This window comes from Rhipicephalus sanguineus, chromosome 3 (assembly GCF_013339695.2).
Source record: "Rhipicephalus sanguineus isolate Rsan-2018 chromosome 3, BIME_Rsan_1.4, whole genome shotgun sequence".
NCBI classification, from domain to species: Eukaryota; Metazoa; Arthropoda; class Arachnida; order Ixodida; family Ixodidae; genus Rhipicephalus; species Rhipicephalus sanguineus.
In genome coordinates this window covers 155,936,842-155,959,791 of record NC_051178.1, presented here as the reverse complement: position 1 = coordinate 155,959,791, position 22,950 = coordinate 155,936,842, and the positions used below count along the sequence as shown (strand labels likewise).

At 47.7% G+C, this 22,950-nt stretch overlaps 2 protein-coding genes across 2 annotated transcripts; one reads left to right on the top strand and one right to left on the bottom strand.

Moving 5' to 3' along the window:
* The first annotated feature begins 491 nt into the window (after positions 1-491).
* Positions 492-7,406, top strand: LOC119387538 (lysozyme 1). The gene is made up of 4 exons (XM_037654963.2): positions 492-807; positions 4,361-4,419; positions 6,086-6,209; positions 6,972-7,406. Exons 1-4 carry the CDS (start codon positions 507-509, stop codon positions 7,259-7,261), a joined length of 774 nt encoding a protein of 257 aa, XP_037510891.1. The 5' UTR covers positions 492-506; the 3' UTR covers positions 7,262-7,406.
* Positions 7,407-8,152: 746 nt separating this feature from the next.
* On the bottom strand, positions 8,153-19,140 carry LOC119387540 (uncharacterized). Its single transcript, XM_037654964.2, has 6 exons — positions 19,066-19,140; positions 17,148-17,399; positions 13,360-13,582; positions 12,319-12,527; positions 10,837-11,252; positions 8,153-10,020 (listed from the first exon to the last, which is right to left on the bottom strand). Exons 1-6 carry the CDS (start codon positions 19,138-19,140, stop codon positions 9,900-9,902), a joined length of 1,296 nt encoding a protein of 431 aa, XP_037510892.2. The 3' UTR covers positions 8,153-9,899.
* Positions 19,141-22,950: the final 3,810 nt, after the last annotated feature.

Sequence of the window (22,950 nt, the reverse complement as noted above, 5' to 3'; positions counted from 1 at the left end):
GCAGACTTTGCGCACCCCTTAGGTGATTAGAGGACGGGTGGGGGGCGGGGGCGGAGGACTTGCCCGCGCCTCTGGCAGCCTCTGTTCTGGCTCCAAGGACTATTTCAGTCCGGTTTCATTAAACGGGCCACTTCCGGATCCACCCTTTGTTGAAAGGATAGGCTGGAGACCGCAGAGATGCAAGCTGGGAGGAAAACATTGAACCGGAACCAGGCACGCGCTGGCGGCGTCACTGGCGTTCTCCAGATTTGCTGCAACGGCTTCTTCGAAGACGCAATATAAGGTGACCGCATACGTATATACCGGCGCGATTGACGCAACCGGATCGACGATGCGACGTGTCCTTGGCAGTGGCGGTCGGCCGTGCGTGGCGTACCAAAGGGCGCGCACTTTCGAAACGTCTCCGTACGTCGTTTCAACCTACCGGCATTCCTTTCTTGTCTTTGCTTCTCGATAAAGACTGCCGCTCGCCGGAGCAACGGCGGCGTCAATGAGTCATTGTTTCAATGTTGACCGGCGCCGTGGATCGCACCGTGCCTCTTTTGACGCCTCTCCCGCTGCGAGAGGCAACGGAAGAAGCTCACCTTGGGGGAAGAAGTCTGGCCAGGCGGCTGCTGGCTGGGCCCGTTGGACGCATGCGCGTTCGCGACTGGTTTGTGGGTGAAGGCCGAGCGCTTCCGGCTGCGAGACACCAAGCCGTGCGCGGCCCGCGGAGGAGTAACCAGAGCAACGGAAGACCGCGTACCGCAAGCATGTCTCCGAGAACCGCTGCCGCCGCCTGCCTCGCGCTGTACGCCCTCGCAATCGGTGAGTGCGCGCGTGCACCTGCGTGCCGGGTCGCGCACTGCACGTGCTGTCACTTTCGCTTCAGCGCGCTGCAGACGTGGGAGGAACGCGTGGACGGGGCGGAATAGTTTTGCGAGGAAACGCCTTACTAAAATTTCTACCAGTGTCACAAACCGCACCTTTACTGCGCATGTTTTTAGGTTTCTATACAGCCGACTTACAACCACTCATGCTGCTTCGTCAGACAGGTGCATTTACATTAAGTGTCATGTCTTAGCGCTCTTTGACCAGAACTGGCCCTTGCGCCATTAAACGCAATATATCATCTACCAGTGTCACTCGTTCCGCCATCCTTTTACAGCCTTATTTTACCCGTTTAAGAAGATCTGTTAATAATGCCTGAGCCCATATTCTCTTTCGATCGATCTGTGGTTATATTCATATTCGTGCGCCTCAGCGTGATGACACTGGAGCGACAGACACATTTGATTGCACCCGGAGAGCGGTATCGCCCGAAAGTCATCCATTCTAAGATATGACCCCTGGTTTTACTTTTATTTTTGTTTTTGTACCGAAACCACAACAAACCGCAGTGCACATTCTTCGACGAGGGGAATGACTTCGCTTGTATCAGCGGAAAAGGTTTAATTCGCCGTACATTGCCGCCGCAATACTGCGCAGGTGTTCCATTTCGCGTAGGGCGTCTCTGCAACTTACAAGGAGAGTTACGTGCGCCTTCCGCACTTCCTATAGACGGTGTTACACATTTCGGTACGCGCAGTCGCTTGTGTCCGTTTCGAAACTAGGCTGCCGTGTCCAAGTGGCTGCAGGGGGAAACCGCGCAGCTTCGAAAGTTTTCCCCTACACGGCGGCCCGTGTTTTGACGGCCGGCGAAGCGGCACGTTCCCGCCGCCGGCTGTATTTCGTATAGCGAACCGTCGGCGCAGGTAGTCTGAGCACTTCTCGCTGGCGTCCTTCGATCGCACAGCCCGCTAATCTGCATGACGAGTGGTTTCGACGTAAAGCCCCCCGCGTAATAAGTGCTTGGGACATGCGCTGATGTAGGGGTACACCGTGGCGAGCGCTTGACGTCTTCGTTGTCAAGCAGAAAGCTTGTTCGGCTGCGCACTACGAGGATTACGAAGAATAGACCCACTCAGAGAAGTTGCGTAAGGAATGAACTGTGTATAAGTGTTACGACGGAGCTCAAGAAGGGTTAGTCGAAGAAAAATGTCGCTGTTCTTTCGCTGAGGCCAAACTATATGCGGTCCGCGTTTGACGTCCATCTGTAACGTTATCCTTTAACTATACCCATTTAACGTGACAGGGCACATTTAGGGTTTCCCAGTACATACGAACACTGTTTTAGACGCATTAGCGCACCGTTAGGACACTGCACAATGCTGTGGTAACCTGGGTTACACCGTTACTTATTAGCGTGCACTAATAAACCAAGCTTTCCGATGATAAGACGAACGCACGGTTAAGCCGAATTTTCGGATACATCGTTTGTATTGTAAATTTACGCTTACGCTTGTATTAAATCTTATTAAACTCGATGCTGTCGTTTAAGTACTTCACACAGTACCACTTTTTCTCACTTCAGAAGATTTGTTCTCTTCGACAGAACCTTTACGTTTTACCGCGCTTGCATCTATCTGCAGTTGTTATAGATAGCTTGCACGTGACGTCATGGGCGCAGCTTCATAACGTACTGGTTCACCATCATGGCGGCTTTGACTGGCTTAAAGGCAGCGTAATCACATTGCGCTTCACCTACTTCAATACGATAACGATTGGCCACAATGTTATTGGCCTCTGTGCGTCAATAACAAAAGAACTTGCAAGTGATGTAATGATAACATTTAACGCGACGTCACAAACCTTGCGTCCTACCCTGCGGTGCACCAACATGGCGGTTTTAGTGACGTCAGTGCAAGCCATCTATACTTTGGCTACAAAATTGCACGGAATGTTGTCGACGCGTTCCAAGACAGCGAGCGAACTTAGTCAATTATGCGTACTAGTGTTCTTATGACGTCTTTCCTTTCTGCACAAGGTTTGTTATTTTGACATCTCCATTGGACTCGCATGCTTATTGCTGGGCTTGGTACAACACCTAACTCTCGCGCCTTGTATTGGAGTGCAGTACCCAAAACCTGCTGTCACCAAAGACGCAGACAGTTCTGTTCGATTGGAGGCCCGTGGCGCCGTTTCATAACGAGTCCGTACCAACTCGCCGAATTGTCAGTCATACTTTTCCATTAGTGGTAATGTCGTTGCGAGTGGCATGCTCAATAAAACACACATGCATTCTGCGTTTCGCGAAAGGAGATGTGATTACACAGAGAAAGCCTAAGGCTTCTGACATCTCATCTATAGCATGTTTTATAAGATAAATCTTATGGGCTTTTTATACGGTAAAACAAACTGGACGTACGTTGCACACGTAACGTTTGTTCGTGGAAGCGATTGAAGCACCTCAATTAACGATGAAGTAAGAATGTTCTGATCGGGTCTAAGCCAGACATGGAACATGGCTGCACAGAAGCCGTCTAACTAATGTGTACCTGCTTCTATTCTGAGCCATGACGCGGAGCCAATTTGCGACGATTCCTACAGAGCGACCGCCGTGCGGAGATGATTATCTCCTGCCAAGGAGGCTTTGAGTCTTTGCTTATATATATGCTGTTAGTCTTTTACTATTACGAGTACAAGCCGTATAACACCTCGTATCGAACGTATAGTTACAGACCTTTCTATACTATTGGCTTGTACGGGAATCATAATGGCTGCAAGATTGTAATCTCCTACGTCATTAAACTGCCGTAAAACTATGTATGCGCTCTTATCTAACTGTTTCTTTTTTTTTTTTTTTTGCGCGCATATTCGTGTTTTTTATGTGCGTTATTTTAGGAGGGATAAGTCGTCTACCAAATTTCGTCCATGTTGCTTGTGATCGAGAAAACGCAGCGGTTAAAATTGATTACAAGGTTTTTTTTTTGAAAGCAAACAATTCGACAAAACCACGATATGATTGTGAGAGACGCCGTAGTGGAGGGCTCCGGAAATTTTGACACCTGGGGTTCTTTATTAAATCTAAGTACACGCCTCAAACATTTTCGCCTCAAAAATGCCGCCGCCGCGGCCGGGAGACCCGCGACCTTTTCGCAGCAGTCGAGCGCCATAACCACTACACCACCGTCAAACCGAGACATTGCCGGATTCGCCAGGTCTTTATTGCCTCACACGTTGCTTCTATCTAAGAAAGACTATTCAGGATCCAACATCTGACAGTCGTGTAACAAAACAACACTTCACTGCGCTGCAGTGACAAGGTGCTATAATATCGCCCCTTCCGACAAAGCCTGCAATGCTGAAGACTATCTACAAATATTTCACACGATGTTCACGGCAAAAACTAAGAATTCTAGGAATTCGGAGACATGGCAACGTGACGAAACCTAAAAACGATACGGCCCGTACATTCACGTGTGATATACGACGACAGGCTGTGTCAGTGGCATGAACACGCGCCTGTCTTCATGCTCTAATATTGTTTTCAACTGCGCAGGGTCCAATGCACAAGTCAGTGACGAAGCGACACGCAAGTGCCTGAACTGCATCTGCTACGTAAGTGGTGCATGATCTCTTCTGCACGATCTTTACGCAAGACATCATGCTGACAACAGCGTTACCACGCTTATATTGTTGCGATAAGTTATGCCAGCACTTCCACGCAATACTTGCTCCGACTAGGGGAACTTTTAGACTAAAGAAACCGATAAAATCTTCACGCACCACGCAGAGTTATTTCCATTAAAGTGCAACAGAAAACTCTGAAAGAGTAGTCTTGTCAAAGTGACGTCCGAACAAAGAGCTACCTTTCACGCGAAGTGACAGCTTCAGCTACGGTTATGTAAGTACACACAATTGAGGCTGTGGGCGTGCCTATATACGTATATGTGCAAGCACATCACAGACGCGTCAAAGGATTGTTACTTCCTCCAGCTATAAGCCTATACCGCCTCTCGGCAAAATCGGGCTTGTTTTCCTCTTCGTGTAGTGACAGTGGGTGTGTGCCCGTTGTGTTTGTACTTGTCAGTGGCCAAGGCCTCGCTTATCAACGAAAGACTGTCGCGTGAGATGATCGGACCTTTGGCCACTGGCAACAGCAAAGCGGAACTCGGCAGCAGCGCCTTCCTATCACTGCCGCAATTAGGGGAAGGAAGGAGGTACGGCGCCAGACATTTCTGCACAGACACGGCGAAAAGAACAGAGTTTCGCTCGCTTGTATCAGAGCCGAGATAATTCATGAATGGAAAAACAGTCAGCATGTTCGAGCTTCCTTCTTTGGACCAAATCCGAATGAGATAATTAAAACAAAGTACTCAAGCGCTGCACAATTGTTTTGGAAATAGCATACTCAGCACAGCTAGTAGTTTTTACCTATAGTGACGCTTTATTAAGTTAGATGCGCGTTTACTTTCAGTCAGGGGCGTAGCCAGAAACCTTGTTCGGTGAGAGGGGAGGGAGTTCCCCTCCCCCTTCACGTATGTTCGTTCGTGTGCGCATAAAGTATATACGCGTGCAAAATGTAAACATTTCGGGGTGGGAGGAGCGGCGAGGTTGAACCTCCGAAACCACTTCCCTGTTTCCAATGTGTATATTTTGTCCGCCAATGTGGTAGAGTGGTTACGGTGCTCGGCCCCTGACCCAAAGGTCGCTGGTTCGATCCCGGCCGCGGCGGTCGCATGTCGATGGAGGCGAAATGCTAGATGCCCGTGTACTGTGCGATGTCAGTGCACGTTAAAGAACACCAGATGGTCGAAATTTCCGGAGCCCTCCACTGCGGCATGCCTCATAATGATACCGTGGTTTTGGCACGTAAGACCCCAGATATTATTATATTATGAAGGCTCTAGCTTGCTTCTTGGGCTTAAATCCGAATGAGATAAAAAAAAGGCAACACAGCGCTGCACAATCGTTTGGAAATTGTATTACAGAGCAAGTAGTTGTTCACATGACCAGTCGCGAGCGACGTTGTTTCATCGAAGCGCGCTGCCTCGGCGTGAAGAGCGGAGGACAACAACAATAACAACAACAGTGTGCTGATAACATCGACCAACTCTCGGCAACGTTTCTCGCTCGAACGCACAGCCGCCTTCTTACTTTTCGTAGCCGAGGCGCAATGTTTCGTGACCAGAAGTGGTTATGCAGGAAGTGCGAATGAGACTTGCCGTCCTTTCTCGGCGCGTACTGAGACGCGGCGTTCTCAATCGCGAACCGTGTCGTGCAGGCCAGCACCAAGTGCAACACGCAAATCGGCTGCACGAACGGCGGCCCCAACTCGTACTTCTGCGGACCCTACCAGATCTCGTACGCCTACTGGGTCGACGCTGGAAAGCCCGGAAACTTTGACCGTGAGTCCCCTTTTTCCTGTCCTATCTGTGTACTATACCTGCCGGAAATGTACGGACGGGCCGTAGACGGCCACCTTCTTTTGCATATGTATCATTGACTGGTAACCACTCTCGTCAACTGTTACAATCTTAATTTCGTGGCCATCTCGAGGTCATATAAGTGCACGAGAATCGGAGCACTTTTTAACGAAGTGCTAATGTACCTAATGTACGTGTCCACATTGAAACGAAGAGGCACACGGATTTCTTATGTGGGTCATCGGCTAACTGTGTCGTAAATCGACCAGTCGACAAGCAGCGCCTTTTCAAAATTGAACCTTCCGTGCGGCAACGCGACGAAACCTGTGCTAATCTCCAAAAGGGCCGCTACTTGAATCATGTCCGATCTTAAACGCTCCACTTAAACCTTAGCGATGACTTTTAATAGATGGCTTGCACTGGCACCAGTATGGGGGTACGCGACGTTTGCGATGCGACATGAATGTTATCAAAACATCACCTGCAGGTTCTTTCGTTATTCACGCGCCAGGTTCGTGCCAGGTCGTGATCACATTGAAGCAGGTTAGCCGCGACTTGTTTGTCATCAAAGCCGCCATCGTGGAGTGCCAGCACGTTCAGAAGCTGCGTTCATGACGTCACGTGCAAACTATGTATACTATGTCAGAGAACAATATAGCTCAGATAATCTGGCCAGTTTCTCTTTCGCAACGTTTACGGTTTTCTGACAGTCTGTAATCCTCGGCGGCGTTGTGCTCTGCGCAGACTTCGAGAAGTGCCTGAAGGACCAGGTCTGCGCCGAGACGGCGGTGGTTAACTACATGAACAAGTGGGGCACCGACTGCGACGGAGACGGCCAGGTCACGTGCTACGACTACGCGCGCATGCACAAGGCCGGCCGCTCGGGCTGCCAGGCGGCGTCGTGGGTGGACGCGACCGACTACTGGGCCCAGTTCCAGGAGTGCTTCGGCCCATCGCCCTCCCCACAGGGTCTCGGACCCGGCGACGACTCCGGCATCAGCGGCCTCGATGCCCGCAGCAACAAACGCAACTAGGCCCCGCGCTGCGACACGTACCTCCTCGTTCGTGACGTTGTCTGCAACTTCAATGGACAATACTCGCGGCAGCTAGCTTAAGGACTCTCTGCGCTGTTTTCGATATCTTGATCGGATATATGAACGCGCCTATTCCAGGGTTCTCAATACTCCGACTCGGATACCGGGCCGCATAAAATATCTGATAGGTTACTTTTGACAGCGTGACGTAATGTATAATAGGATCATCGCGTGCGTCGCAGATAAGGCTATCAAAGGCCGCAGAAGACCCGTGGGCCACGTGTTTGATTTCTGAACTATTTCATCAGCGCAGTAGTCCCATGTGGGAGTGCAGAATTTTAGTGAGCGACCGCGAAGGGTCTTGACGATGAAGCCGCATGGTGTGTCTAGTATTTAGGTCTATTTATCTGCTTTACTTAGTTGGTTTAGCGGCAAACTAGCTGTAACACAACTTTATAGTGTCACATACGACGCATTTCTAACGAGAAGTAGTGACGGGATATTTGTTGCCAACTTCATCGAGTAGAAATATTCATCATAAATTATTTTTGAAAGTATTGCTTTAATGTACAAGAAAGAAATTTCGGTGCTGGTCTGCAAGTTGGCTCTGCTACATGCCGTTAGGAGTATATTACTGAAGCGGCGCACGGGTCCGCCGTAGTACACGTCTGGTCACGCGTGAATAATGTACAAAATAATGTTGCCATCAGGGTAGAACTCTGTCGCGGAAACTTTTGGAAATCACTGTAGAATTCCTGTTTTCTGCTGGCTTGCCGACTTATCGCAGGGTTGTGAAACAACAGGTTGTGAAGGACGTCCACGACTTCGAGGCGAGGAGGACCTTCCTCGCCAGTTGCGAGGGTTTTCACCTTTTTCCTGCTGTGTCGCGTGACTCACTAAAGTTGCGCTCGTCGTCGGTAAGCTCGCAGCTAGCGTTCGAGAGATAAGTGCGGTGACACGAAACTGTGACGTTAAAAGTTCTTGGAAGAGTGAAACTGAATCCACCTGCGTTGCTGGAGGGGAAGTCGGTATCGAGTGTTCACGCGCTGCGCTGCCCCAAAAGCGAAGCATGTTTTTTTTTTTTTTGCAAGAAAGTAAACACATCGTTTGGTTTTTTTCCTTGTGTATATTGTCATTGCCTTTTTTCAAGAGACACCTTCGAAGGAGCATCACCTTAGTGGAATAAGCAGCGCTGCAAAGTTTACGAAAAGACGGGAGACAAGAACATCACATGCGAAGCGCAGCTAAACTTTGCAGCGCTGTTTCATGTTCCGACTAGACCCAACACAAGCTCTTCCGAACACCCCCTAGCTGTGGTATGTAGTCTTCACATCAAAACCAAGCGTGGAGCATGTGGATTAACAAGTTGACAACCAGAGTCATCGAAAGAAAAATTATATTATAAACTGAGAGGAAAAGGAGGAAAAGGATAAGATCGAAAAGATGGAAACGAGGAGGTCCGCAAAGTTTTACGAAGGCGGCAAGCAAGAGATAATGGGGAAAAAAAGCTTGTACGGTAACACAAAGATGTGATAACACGAACATCTAGACGCTTTAATTGCTTTCTGGTGCTCGAGCTGACCTTGCATGAGTACAAAACATTCAGGGGTAAATATTCGCAGTGATGTAAGACAATATGCTTTAAAAAAATAAACACACGACTCTGTACATTGCATTTTAACGCAAATATATTCACCAAGCTAGAAGCGTCGCTGAGGTTAGAATCTAATGAGAATGGCAAATCAGTGCTACGGAAACCTCCAAGGTGAATAAGGACCCGTGAAGGGAAAAACATTTAGAAGAGACTCACACGAATAACTCATGTCAGTTGAAGAAAAATGTTCTTGTCCGGAATTCTCACGGTCAAAAATATGATAGGAGTATCATCTAGTTGGGATAAGCAGGATACGTCTAGAGTATTTGTGGGAAACCAGCAGCAAAGGGATAGATGTGGGAGTGCCACCGGCGTATATAGGTATAGTACCTCCCAAGGTATAGCACATACGCAGATCACTGATTTCACAATCGTGACCCTGCTTCAGTTTGATTGCCGAGGCCCGCTGCTTAAACAAAGAGGTGAAGAATAAATATGGGTGCAGCGGAAAAAGATTAGCAGAAGTGTGGCCTCCGCGATTAGCTCCGCCAGCGCGCCGGCGCGCTGCCAGAGCTAATCGCGGAGGCCACGGCACAAGTGACCGACCACCAAGGTGGTAAAATCGCGACGACACGCTGATCTGTTGCCGAGTATGCCAATGACAAAAGTCCGGAACGATTCATATTTAAAAGCGGGAGTGGCCTGTAGAAATTAGCACGTCCTGGAGCCATAATTTTAAATGATGTTGCGACATTGTTTCCCCGGTCATCGGTCACTTTTGCTTGTCCATTGTCTGTTGCATGCAGCTGTATACAACAACCCAGACGAACGTCTTCGCGCAGTTTTCTTTTTTCTTTGGTGACACACGGAAAAACGAAGTACGCACAAACACACACGCGCGCACGCACAAGCGTCTTCGAGCTATAAGCACGTGGACAGGCAGCAGCAGCTGCATGCAGTTCGGGTCGTTGAGCCTTCACGGAGGCAGCGATTGCTCGACTAAGGTGTCTGGCCTCCGTGGCTGCTGCGCGCCCTGACCCAGTGTCAGCCGACGAACAGCGCCTTCCATAGGATCATCGGCTGCGACGACAGCGTCCGACGCACGACTTCAGCTGCCGACATGTCTACCACTGCTCCATCGGCGGGACACTCTTCGCCGGAATACCTGCGTGGAATGGAACGCGCCGTGCATTCATGATTTTTGTTTGAAAGATCTCCGCGACCACTCGCTATAAAGTTGCATCAACCGAGTCCCAAACCGTTGCCCAAACTTAGAAACACTTTTCAAATGGAATGTTAGATAGATAGATAGATAGATAGATAGATAGATAGATAGATAGATAGATAGATAGATAGATAGATAGATAGATAGATAGATAGATAGATAGATAGATAGATAGATAGATAGATAGATAGATAGATAGATAGATAGATAGATAGATAGATAGATAGATAGATAGATAGATAGATAGATAGATAGATAGATAGATAGATAGATAGATTCCAGGCCCGGGCCTATGTGGTCTTTCAGCGTTGTCTATACAGACAGCACGTGGTCTGTATATAGATGGGCCTTTCTAGATTCTAGAGATTGCGAGCAACAAATATGCTAAGAGTCGTTTTGAAGTTGGTTCTTATTGGTAGCACCACATTGCGTATATTTTCTGAAAGCACGCGGTATTGCAGTGATAATTGTGTCTTCAATATTTCGCGTTAAGTGTGCGAACAATGTTTAGCAGCGGCGTCACCAACGTGCGCTATTTTTCTATGGTTCTGCCCTCGTGAACACCATTATCAGAATGATCACAAGCAGGTTCTTTCGTTACTCATGCACAGAGGCCAATAACGTTCCTGCCACTTCGTTATCACATTGAGTCAGGTTAGTCGCAACATGTTTATCTTGCCTTGGCATAATCAAAGCCGCCATCTTGGGCTACCGGTACATTCATAATCTGCATCATCACGTGCAAGCTATCTGTACCTGTGCACGAGCACTCGTCTCGAGTGGTGCGAGCCCTGCGTGCCGGTGAGCAGCGCGTCCAGGCCAGCAGCCACCACTCCGGCGGAGTGGGTGTCCCCGAGTCTGCGGCGGCGCGGCATCAGCATCGCCACGCCCTGGTGTTCGCTGTAGTCCGCTCCGCAGAAGGTCTTGCGCGACATTACCAGTAGCGAACCCCGCACGTCGGGGAGCCTCCAGTTGCCGGCGTCGTCGCTGCCGCCGCCGCCGCTTTCCTGGCCCCCGTCGGCTTCGGCCGATGCCCGCCGCGGGACCAGACGCTCGTCCGTGCCCACAGCGACCAGGACGTCGGCGTAACCGCGCATGCGCAGCGCGCAGTCGTACGCCAGCAGAGGGCGTGCGTCGTGACGAGTCCAAGGCAGATACGCGACCGAGCTCACCTGATGACACGACGGGACAGTCCCAAGCACCCCCATCAGCACTTGCAAACCTGGCTTCCTAAATCGGGGGTGCTGTTCTGGACATTGTCAACTGTCGCCATTGGTAAAATGATTGAACCAGAGGGCTATTACGACCTCTCGATAGGTTTAAAATGCCGTCATTGTGAAATTTGACAACATGGCGGAATTTGACAGCGTCAAGGATAGCGCCCCGGGCTTCGTGAACACATTGGTCTATGAAGCAGTGTTCGATAAGACTCGAGGTGCAAGGGAGAAATATTCGTAGGCAATCATCGCATCGAGATGGAATGAAGGCAATGCTGCTGTTGTAACAGCGGAGAACCAGCACTGGCCATCATAGCCAGCACTATTCAATATTACCCATCAGCAGCCTACACTAGCTTTCAGATAGCCGAAACCAGCTGACATTAACCAACGGTTGACTAACAATCACTAGTGCTGCATGGTAGTAGGTGAGCAAATGCAGTTGAATTCGGTCAAACATATCATTATTGGACATTCATAGTTTACGGGGAAGTAAACGGAAGATGTCACAGGAATGCATCGTCTCCGAATTAGCTGATCCAACTGTTGGAACTTCTTGGGCGTCACTTGGGTGCTGTTATTGGTACTATACCATATGCAAACAGCACGGATTGCATTGTTTTACTGGCTTCAAGAACAAGATAGAACTGTAGCTTGGGCTAGTTGGTGGTTTAGCATGGGCATGTTTGCAGAGCGCGAACTGAACGAGGGCAGACTTCAACTAAATTTTATCAGCGAAAAACGTCAGAAGTATATACACAAGATATGAGCATGAAAACAGTACACATGAACGCAATCGTGCAATATATTGCGTCACAACCAGATAAGCAATTTCCTTTTTGGTGAGGGCAACAGATGAGATATTTACACAAAGGTCACCCAGTTGTATTTTATCAGCTGTGTTATGTCCTCCCATCTGTCCTCGTTCAATTTGCGCTGTGCAAACATGTCGATTCAAGAACAAGTTATGTGGCCAGTTTTTTTCGTGATACACAAAGGGCTTCTGCACTCTGTGCCTCACCGTAGTGAGGGCCCCGAAGAACGTGCGAGCTCGCCGCGACTCCGTCCGGTTGTAGAAGACGAAGTCTGTGGCGCCCAGCTCTGTGTAGTGGGCCACGAACTCCCCGAGCAGCAGATCCTCGGTCACCGAGTCGAATACGGACAGAGCGCACACCACTGCCCTGAACTTGCTGGTCTGAACTCTGGCAGTCCGGACATTGGCGACTGGCGCTGCACGTCGAGTGAAATTGCTCTTTACATGTTGAAAGCGTAAGTTTGACTAAAAGATATATAACGAAAGATATGTAGTCTACTGTTAGGTGTTAACCTTTGCCGGTACGATCAATCCTGATGGAATCAAGCATTCTTTACAAAGGATGTCTATTAGGTGTTAGCATTTTCTGGTACGATCAATCCTGATGGAATCAAGCATTCTTTACAAAGGATGTCTAGCATGAAGGAGATGAAAAGCCAAAAATGATCCCAGTGATCACATTTAACATAACTTGCGTGGTTTTGGTGTTCCGTATTATGCGGGTTCTCGCGGAAACTGAACGCCTCGGTGGTACAGTCATAACGGTGCTCGGCAGCTGTCACGAAGGACGCGGGTTCGATCCCGGCCGCGGCGCTCGCATTTCGGTGGAGGCGAAATGCTAGATGCCCGTGTACTGTGCGATGTCAGTGCACGCCGAAGAACACCACGGTGGACATTTCTGGAGCCGTCCACTACGGCATGCATTATAATCATATCGTGGTTTTGGTTCGTAAAACCCGAGATATTTTTATTATTAACTCGGAAAGTGGCTGTACATGTTATTATTGTGAGATAAGGGACTACTGCGTGTCCTACGATTAAAGCGTGTCGCAGAAGGCATGGTGCAAGCTTTAAAGTGTGTACAAGCGATCGTTTGATAAGTTTCGCTGGGACGACGCTATTGCAACCTAATAAACGAGAAAACATGAGAACTGGGACTTGTTGAGCGCTGTTAAAATCCTGTCAGGAATAACGAAAAATCGTTATCTGATCAAACCAAAGTTTCATGCAACAAGCGCCGAGCCCTACCGGCGTCGGGGAAGGGCCTGGCGCTGTTCGTAGGCGCGTGTCCCACGGGCAGCCAGTGCACGTGGCTTGTGTCGACCAGGCGTAGACCCACTTCGTCGGCCTGCAGCAGCGGGTCGCCCGGACAGAACACGAAACCCGGCTCGAGCGAATGGCCGTTCGTGGGACCCGTCGTGTGACCCGCCAGCACCGTCGCGTTCAGAGGCTCGACGCGGGCTGCCACTACCTGCAGTCGAGTTTACCGCATCCTAAGCTCAAGGAAGCAGCATGGCCATTGCACGTGAGAGGTATAGTTTGTGTCTTATATAGTACGGTGAACGAAGAGGACAAAAAAGTAGTGATGGCTAAAAGTTGCAGTACACAGTGCTGACTGACGCTAACTGATGGTTATTGCTGCAGGGTTACATTCGAGATGAGTTTGAGATATAGGATGGGTCGTCACGGGTTGAAACACTGTCCCTCGTTCTTTTTCGAATAGGAATTTTTTTTCCATTTTAGAGAGTAACAGCACACATTGCGTTCACCAACAACTTGTTTTGTTCCCGACTCTGCTATTTTGACAGTGATGTGTATATTGTCGTAGCTGAAATAATCACAACATTAACAAACAGAGTGTTGTCCCATCCAGTATCCGTGCTTTATCATGTCAAGGAAGTAGATCTCCGCAACATCACCATGACAATGCTCAAAGAATAAACTATAAGCTGTGTTAGCAGAGTATACAGTTCAGGAATGTGAGAACTGTTACTCTTGCTTGCCGTCAAAGGAGACTTCGTAAGAGGCAGAGAAAGACTTAAGATAAATGAAACGCAGACATTGCCACCGCTGCTATCTTTCTGGATTGGCTCGCCGTGACTTCGTGGACTCTTGGAGCGGTTACTGAGGTTTATTATGTATTTCGTAGGCAATCAGTGGCTATACATACTAATTGTAAATGTGCCATATGCTTATACTAGAAACATCACAGTGCTTTACGATCACCGAAACGGCTCAAATGCGATAACATGCTCTAAAGGCTTACGTCAAACTGACATACTTTATGTGATCGAGAATTAGAAATAATCTGCAGGGTGTAAGGCGCGCTTGTTCAAGTACAATGCACATAAATAGGCGGAGGCGTTATATGCGTCGCAGGCGATATTCTGAAAGTGCTCGAAAGAAAATGTGAGCATTCGCAAATGCTTGAGGAGAACAAGGACCTACTCTGAAGCCTTAATTTCGAGAAAACGTCATTTAATTTGCATAGACGCGATTACCTCTTGTACGGAAACCCACGGTGAAGCCAAGCCGTACCTCCGAATCTCTAATATCCTATTATATTATATTATAGCAGAACAGCGTAAAGTACGGGACAGTGAAACACGCAGTACACAGTGCTGTCTATCAACAGTCTTTTTTTTATTATTGGAAATGCAGAGCATATATAGGCAGGAGCACAATAAAAAAGGTACAAACACTATCAAGTGACTCGGCCGGCCGGCAAAACAAACGACTTCGATAAGGGTTAACATATCCCGCAGTTTCCGCTGTACTGCTACAACGCTCACGAATCAACTAGCCCACCTAAGGAACGCTGGTGCTCTGACGTCACTGAGCGACGACTATCGCCTTTTGTGAAATTCGTTTCCTTCGTCCTCGTCTCCTCAGGCCGGCTGTCATTACGGTGCTCTACTTAAGCACGTTAGTGCTCAACCCCCAACAGCCATTTCAGCTTTGTAGAGCGTTCTCAATAACTAAAATATATACTCTGTGTCTGTCCACACATATTACGCGAGTGAATGTCACATATTCCTTTCCGTCAACACTCCAAGCTAAATTCGCGCTCAAGTCGGGGTCAGCCGCTCCTATCCCGGGCACTTAGCGAATAGGAAAGAGAAAAAAAATGCCTTCTCTCTCTCTTTTCGTTATTTTTTTGAAGCGGGCCAATTCACGGCAGCCAGTTGTGCCGGAGCGCAGAGCGAAAGAGTGGGCCACTCGCTGCGCTTGACTTCGAAGCGCCGTCTTTATCCTCTGGAGGCGGCGCGTTTCGATATCGCGGGCACAATGACCTGCGCTTGCTAAACTTCCCCGTTTATACCGGGACCTTCCTCATCGTGACGCCGACGGATACGCTTGCGCCATTTGGGCAAAGGAAAAAAAGAAAATTACCCTCTATTTCCTCTTATATATATACAATGCTTGATACCGAAGCGAGAACTTTTGTATCTCTTAAACGTATAGCCGACGCAGCTGCGGAAGACGGCTGTAATCATATACACAGGTACGGGTCTTGACGTATACATACGCGTTGATGCGTACTGCAGATAGACGTGCGTTATTGTTCAATTTGTTCAGCCGTGTATGCTCCATCTGTATAGTGACACGAATAACGCCGTCCAATCGACGAATAATTTGCATAGTTGCGCCATCCAATTATGTTCTGTCTGGTTCTTGAGGTCAAACGCTTCGGCATGTTGCTTCTGCATGTTTATCCATGCAAGACAGCTAACCTTGTCGTACAGATCAATCACTTGTGTCGCTGGTGTTTGGATGAAAATCGAACGTCCAGACGAATCATAAGATCGGTATCCTTGTGTCAGTGTTCAGCCAAAGACAATATTTCAGCCAAGTACACAAACTTTTGTTTACCAACAGGCCTTTGCATTATTTAAGCTGAAATAGGGCTCCAGCTGGCATGTTTCTCTTACAGAGGCGAAGGATAGCTTCACGGCGATTGTGTGAAAGGAGCCTATATTCTGGATGCTGTCACCGGCTACATTTGCACGCTGAGTCTGCCGTGTAGCACAGGCAGGCACTGGTCCCTACAGTAAAGAGTTCATTCGAGTGATGCAGCCTTGACGTTAAAATTTGCTCTTGCTGATTCGTTTAAAGAACGTCGGAGGACGGCCACCACCTTCCTGCCTCCATCACTGGCATCTCTAACACTGAGAACTTCAAGAGAACCCCTAACACTAATTCTTGCATCTCCTCTCGGCAAAGCCTTCGGGCAATTTGCGAGTACGAAAATAAATAAATAAATAAATAAATAAATAAATAAATAAATAAATAAATAAATAAATAAATAAATAAATAAATAACAGCAGGAATTGACAGGTACCAATTATCATCGTCAATGCGAGTAGCATAACGACGACTCAACGACACTCGGTCAGCGTTGTGAAAACGTGCAAAGCGTCCAAACGCGCTTGCTTGCACGCGGGACGTTCTTAAAAGCGTCCTATTCCGCCTGATGAGGCATGTGCATGCGACAATGTGGTTGAAGCATCCGGTACGGGAGGCCCAAAGCTCAAATACCTCCATCAGAATGTTTCCAAGATATAGAATTACGTGTGTTTATTTTGTACAATATATAGGGTCGACCACATTTAAGGTGTACACCTCATTAGTATACAAGCCGGTAAAACGAGAACGTTTATTCTGCTTGACGAGGGAAGTGCCAGTTATTTGACGACGAACTACGGTGTCGATAAACGCAATAATAATCGTCCGAAGTATGTATTAAACGTTAGCTTCCACGAGGGGCTTGAATACCAATGGGGTGTTCACCTTAGATGTGGACGACCCTGTACATATATGCGCTGCGCTGGCGTCAGTCGTGTGACGTCACTGATGGTTGGATGACGTTACACTCGCGTGTTGGTCTGCGTCGGTGACGGTCCATAGACACCGCCCATACATCACTGCTAAAGAATATACTGAAACTCAACTTTACCGAAAGAAGTACTGTTCACATTGAATAAATGCAATGCTAACGCTAGAATCTCCGCCGGTGTTCCTTCCTCGATGGTTACCTGTACGTGCGAGTAGTTGAGGTAGGCGAGCGTGCACAGCAGGCGTCCCCGGAGTGCCCCTCGAGGAGCGAGAAGCGAGATGACGCGCACCTCGTGCACGTCGCCGCGAGGCTCGGCCCAGGCCGAGTACACCAGCAGCCGTTTGGGCGCCAGCCACGTCCACTGGTCATTGGACCAGTCCCGGCGGCCCCCGAACAGCAGCGCCACTGCACCGAGCAGCGCCAGCGCCAGCAACACAGGAAATCGACAGCCCTGCGACACACACGCGCAGACACCGTCCATGGACTACGTCGCAAGGGCCCAATGAAGTTCGCGCATAAAGAGCGGGGAAACAGCAAAGAAAGCAATTTTCTGCTCGCAGAGAGAGAAATTGGCGAGTTTCCAAGTTTAGCTCACTGACAAGCATAGCCCGCTATAGAATAGCCCGTTGGCAAGAATGACATTGAATTGCCGCCGTGTTGCGCAACAACGGAATAGAATAGGTTCTGCAACATTTTAGGGGCGAAGCTCCTTTAGCGGCACCCGTCGTCCCTCGTAGCGTAGTATGTAACCAGTCTTACGCTTTGACCTCAAGGTGGTGCCGGTGGGAGATTTTTCTGTGCGTTGTTGACAATAAAAATTCGCAGCGTTAGCTAAAAGCCGACTTTTCTGTCTCTCATTCCCATTAGCAGCCATTCTTTACCTCCAAGTTGCCTGGTGAGATTTCCCTGTGCCTGATTAAAGCATAAAAATTTTGTTCAAAACGCCGTTGATTGATGAAATAAACCAACAAAGACGCCAGATGTTTTGTAAAAGCAAAACGAAAAACGCCAGATGTTTCTAAAGCAAAAGAAAAGACGCCAGCTGCTTAACGAAAGACGCCAGATGTTTTCTAAGCAATGGTTTCTAAACAATGAAAATTCACAGCGTACTGTAAAGCGCTGCAAGTTATAACTCATCGAATGTAACGCGCCCGCACGTCACAATACTTCGTCAATCATCGTTTACCGATGAACCTCCGCATCAACTGGGCATCACGCACGGTTTACCGGCATTAGGCGCTTCGCAATGCGCAGTCTATATTCATCTAGGGGTACAAGGACGCTGTTGCCCTGTCCGTCTCACCGAATGTGTAGCGGAAAGTTGAGTGATTATGGCGGTGAATAATACAACATGGCTGACACGGTGGTAGAATATGGCTGGAGCATTTATTGACGTGAATGTAGAGAACGCACAGAATAAATGCAACGTAATGTTTCTACAGGTCTTCAAAATACGTACTATATAGCATACTTATTCATCAAACCTTCCCGTATTTTGAAGACTTGTAGAAACATTACGTTGCATTTATTCTGTGCGTTCTCTACATTCACGCTGATAAATGCTCCAGCCATATTCTACCACCGTGTCAGCCATGTTGTATTATTCACCGCCATAATCACTCAACTTTCCGCTACACATTCGGTGAGATAGACAGGGCAACAGCGTCCTTGTACCCCCAGATGAATTATCAAACTGTACGTTGGTATGGTGCACGCCCAATTAGAGCAAACAACGGCAGAGTGATTAACTATAACCACCATAGTGGCACCAAGGGCGCTTCTTTGCAGATAAACCTCGTATGAAAAGGGGTGATGAAGAAATCTGTCTGTTCATGCGTCCGTCTGACAATTTATCTTACGAGTGGTACCTTATCGGCATCTTGCAAAAATTAGAGATCTCAATGTCTGCGCTCCCGTACTTACAACAAATATCATTCGCCTTAGTGCGCACTTATGGGTTTTAACAATGCGCAGAGGACACGCGCTATTAAAGTACAAAGTGGTTTCTAAGTTGTTGCGAATACCTTCGGTGTGGTAAACAATTAACAGTGACACGTCGCTAAAACACTCCGATGGTAAAAGGACGGCACGAGCAAGCGCTCTTTTCTGTATCGCACCAGGCAGCCGTTGAGCTTGCGCAGGCAGCGCCTCTTTCCCGGCATCTTGAACAGGGCCCAGCCCACGTGCGCCATGGATCCTGTGGCAAAAGGAGAATACAGATACATGCGTAGCCTCCGCGACCTTGTGCGCGCGCGGCGTCTTGACAATCTCGGAGGCTACTGATACACGACGCGGTCTGACTACAAGACCCACAATTTACTTTTGGAAAGCGTTCGGCGGGTGGTCGGCATGGCCGTGAACCTGACAAATTATTTTGTGTAAACCACCTACCATGTCAACTTGACTAAATTATTTGCCTCATTCGCTAGTGTACTTCTCCATACAGCAAATTTGCATTAATGGGCACTTGAAATCTGCTAAAATAAATACCAGTGCGAATTGGCGTATGATATATCGTCGCCTGGCTACAGTACCTTGGATACTGTAAGCGGCGTCATCGCGTGAGCCATATCTCGATACCTTATTATCTCATACGTAAAACGCACCAGCACTGCAAAGAAGCTTCGATTAAAAAAAAGGATGTCTTACCATTAGGCATGACACTTTGTAGGAAAGTTAGCTTTAAGATCAGGGAAACTCGCCTATGTGGACATTATCCGTCAGAGTTGGAGCCTCAATTGGCATAATATAATATCCGTAAATTTAAGCACCCTGACTCAAAAATCACCGAATGACCTTGCAGCCGCGCTACGCTGATATACAGTGCGGCTTAGACTTCCAAAATTTCACATGCCTTGCGAATGTACGCCTACAGAAAACGCGGGCTTAACAGGCCGATGGTTGCAGTAAGTCACAACGGTCCTCGCATGTACGTGGTTCTGTGTAGCGTCTGGGCCCATGATTAATATCTTTTGGAAGGAGAAATGTAGACAGCCCGCAATCGCAAAGTGTCAATCGACGCTTTTATGTCGCCTTGTTCATTATTGTGACACTGGGACAACAGAAATAAAGCAAGCGGTCAATCAGAAACTTATTTCCCAGACGCGTGTTCCACCTTCGCTACCATGATGCCGCACAATGACAAGATAACGGCTTCTATAAAGCAGTATTAATTGAAACGTTATTCACCCAAGTTAAAAACGCTCAGAGGGTCTCAAGGACTTGCTTTACGCGTTGCCGAACTTTCGGATGAAGTCTTAACATTGAAAAGCACGCCGTTATTTATGGAAGACAAGATGAACGGATCTGAGATCGAGAAATATGAGGCAGCAGAGACAGCACGAGGCGCCAGTAACTTTGTAAGCAACTATCATTAATGCCGCTATCAACTTTACCTTTGTTGTCTCGACATCGCGCTCAGCGGTGCCAGTTGAACATACGTGTGCCTAACTTCTGATTACTTCCTTTGTGTACTTTGTTCCAGTGTATAAGCAATGAACATGAGCGTCCACAAGGGGGGGAGGCAGCCTTCCCCCCCTCAGAATTTCGGATATCTCTTTATGCACTAGTAATAAGCTAAACAGCTTGATTAGCATAATCAGGTCCCATATAACCATGTGAAATGTCCTTCAGGGCTGCGAGCTAACGTTTCACATTACACACTATGACTAATCTTGGTTGCCAGTATAGATGCCGCCCCCCCCCCCCCCCACCCTGCACTGGAAAGTTCTGTGAACGCCCTTGGCGATGAATGACGTCAGTGACCGTGTTGAGGCTTTTTAAAAGAAAGAAATAGATGTAATTGATGTAATAAAAATAACAGCGTCTGCGTGGAGCGCTCACTTTTCACGTAAGAATGAGCGCCTGGCGCACTTTTCGAACATTACAGCCAATTACTCAACAGACGACTGGAGTAGCAAGCAAGTAACCCACATTCATCAGAAAGAAGCCGGTCAATTCTCGAGCTGTCTGTCCAGTTCTCGAACTTTCATATCGGCGTGTACCAATCTGGGCCGGACTAAATTATACGTCATCCCTACGGTGACCATATGAATCCAACAGATTTGTTGGATTTATTTCGTTGTGTATAACAAAGAGACGAGCCCTTGAAAAAAAATCCTCCTTTCGTTCCTTCCCTGTGGTAGGACACAACTTAGGAAAACATAGGAGCACCTTGATCTCCTCAATCTATGGTGAATGTTTTTTTTTTCTTCCAGAACTTTCAGCGTGCGATAGCTTGGACAGTACAACCTATGCTACGAAGTTCTCGTTAAGGGCTCCAGATGGCGACTCTTTCCGTAAGAAAAGTGGGAGGAAACGGCGCTTTGCTCGAGTCGAGTCTATGTCGTCGCAGGAGGACGTGGCACCGGCGTCTTAGCAGGCATAAAGAAAGTCGCGATAGGCGAATTCGCATCGCGGTTCCTAAACTTAAATTTACGGTGCCCATATTTCACTGTTGGCACACGTTCTTTTATGTACTACACTTGTTTACGCCATTGCATTTCAGAATGCTTGCGTAGACAGATGTTTATTTTGTACTTACTTCAGAGAGCATACTTTAGCTGTCTTGGAGCGTCCTTGCTGCTCCTATTTCTTAGAATATTTTGATAACATTTAACAATATGCACGCGTCACAGTTACCTACACAGCAATGAATAGCTCTAATAACATTACGCGCACCAACAGAACGCTGCGCTTCGAGGATTCATATTTCCTCTAAGATATCAGAAACGCGGAACGTTTGACTTAAGGCAGTACGCAAGCTTCAACCTGTGCGACACGATAAAAATGTGCTCAAGATAAATAAACTCTCGCTTGCGTGATACAAAACGTCAATGTTAAGATCGAAAAAAAAAAGTTTGCAGAATTGTACGTATGACAGCAGGTTCGAGGACGGAAGAAGCGGGATGTCGCAGAAAACAACCGATATGGATTTTTGCTATGCGCATGTTTGATCGCAGGACTTTAGCGATCAGTGTTCATTCAATAGCATAGCGCGCACCGGACTGCGAATCGGATAGAAATGAAGGGTATCGCGATAAGGTCCGAAAAAGAAAAAGAACCAAGTGGCAGATCACGATAGAGCAAGCTGGTCGCATTACGTCACAGTGGCGAGATCGTGCAACTGTTTGTGTCGTAACTGTGTACAGCTACGTAACACAAGCGGCGCTTAAGCGTTGAATCAGTGACCATGAAACGGTAGCCTACCCTAATATCACACGAAATGTTGCCCTCCGTGACTGCCGAGGGCGGAGCTTGACAGAACTCACCTTCTTTCTTTCAGGGCGTCAGGTCGCAACGTCGCTTCTCCGCTTTCTTTGACTTCTTCTTTGACACCTAGCATCAACGGCACGCGACAAGATGAGAAAATAATGTGAAGAAAAGGAAGCGTTAACGCTAGTCCACGAGGAAGACGAAAATTTTCGGCTAATAACGAATGCTTACGTAGATGAGATTACACTAGATAGATAGATAGATAGATAGATAGATAGATAGATAGATAGATAGATAGATAGATAGATAGATAGATAGATAGATAGATAGATAGATAGATAGATAGATAGATAGATAGATAGATAGATAGATAGATAGATAGATAGATAGATAGATAGATAGATAGATAGATAGATAGATAGATAGATCAAAGAACTGTCGTTTGAAGAGGCGCCTCAGACCAGAGCACTCCGTGGTCCAGAGAGAGAGAAAAGAAGAGGAAAAGCAGGAAAGTTAACCAATAAGAACTTGTTGTTGGGCGAGTTGGTGAGTACTTAGCACGTGGTTTAGCGCTAAAAAAGACAGACACATGTGACCGGTTAAGGGAGCATGCGCAAAATCTTAAGAAAGTTGATGGGGCCCATCTTTCGTCCCACTGCCGAAAATGCATGTGTGAGCCGATTTTTCGAGAGGCCAAGATTCTAGTAGAAGCTGGAACAAATCAGCCCGCGAACTCTGGGAAGCGTACCATATAAAGAAAAAAGGTACTAACTGTGTTAGAGACACGT

Coding starts and splice junctions, on each gene's coding strand:
- LOC119387538 (XM_037654963.2), top strand. CDS start 507: ATGTTGACCGGCGCCGTGGATCGCACCGTGCCTCTTTTGACGCCTCTC. Junction 4,420..6,085: donor GCCTGAACTGCATCTGCTAC/GTAAGTGGTGCA, acceptor CGTGTCGTGCAG/GCCAGCACCAAGTGCAACAC. Junction 6,210..6,971: donor AAAGCCCGGAAACTTTGACC/GTGAGTCCCCTT, acceptor TGCTCTGCGCAG/ACTTCGAGAAGTGCCTGAAG.
- LOC119387540 (XM_037654964.2), bottom strand. CDS start 19,140: ATGGCGCACGTGGGCTGGGCCCTGTTCAAGATGCCGGGAAAGAGGCGC. Junction 17,400..19,065: donor GCAAGCTCAACGGCTGCCTG/GTGCGATACAGA, acceptor TGTGTGTCGCAG/GGCTGTCGATTTCCTGTGTT. Junction 11,253..12,318: donor TCTTCGGGGCCCTCACTACG/GTGAGGCACAGA, acceptor TCGTGTCATCAG/GTGAGCTCGGTCGCGTATCT.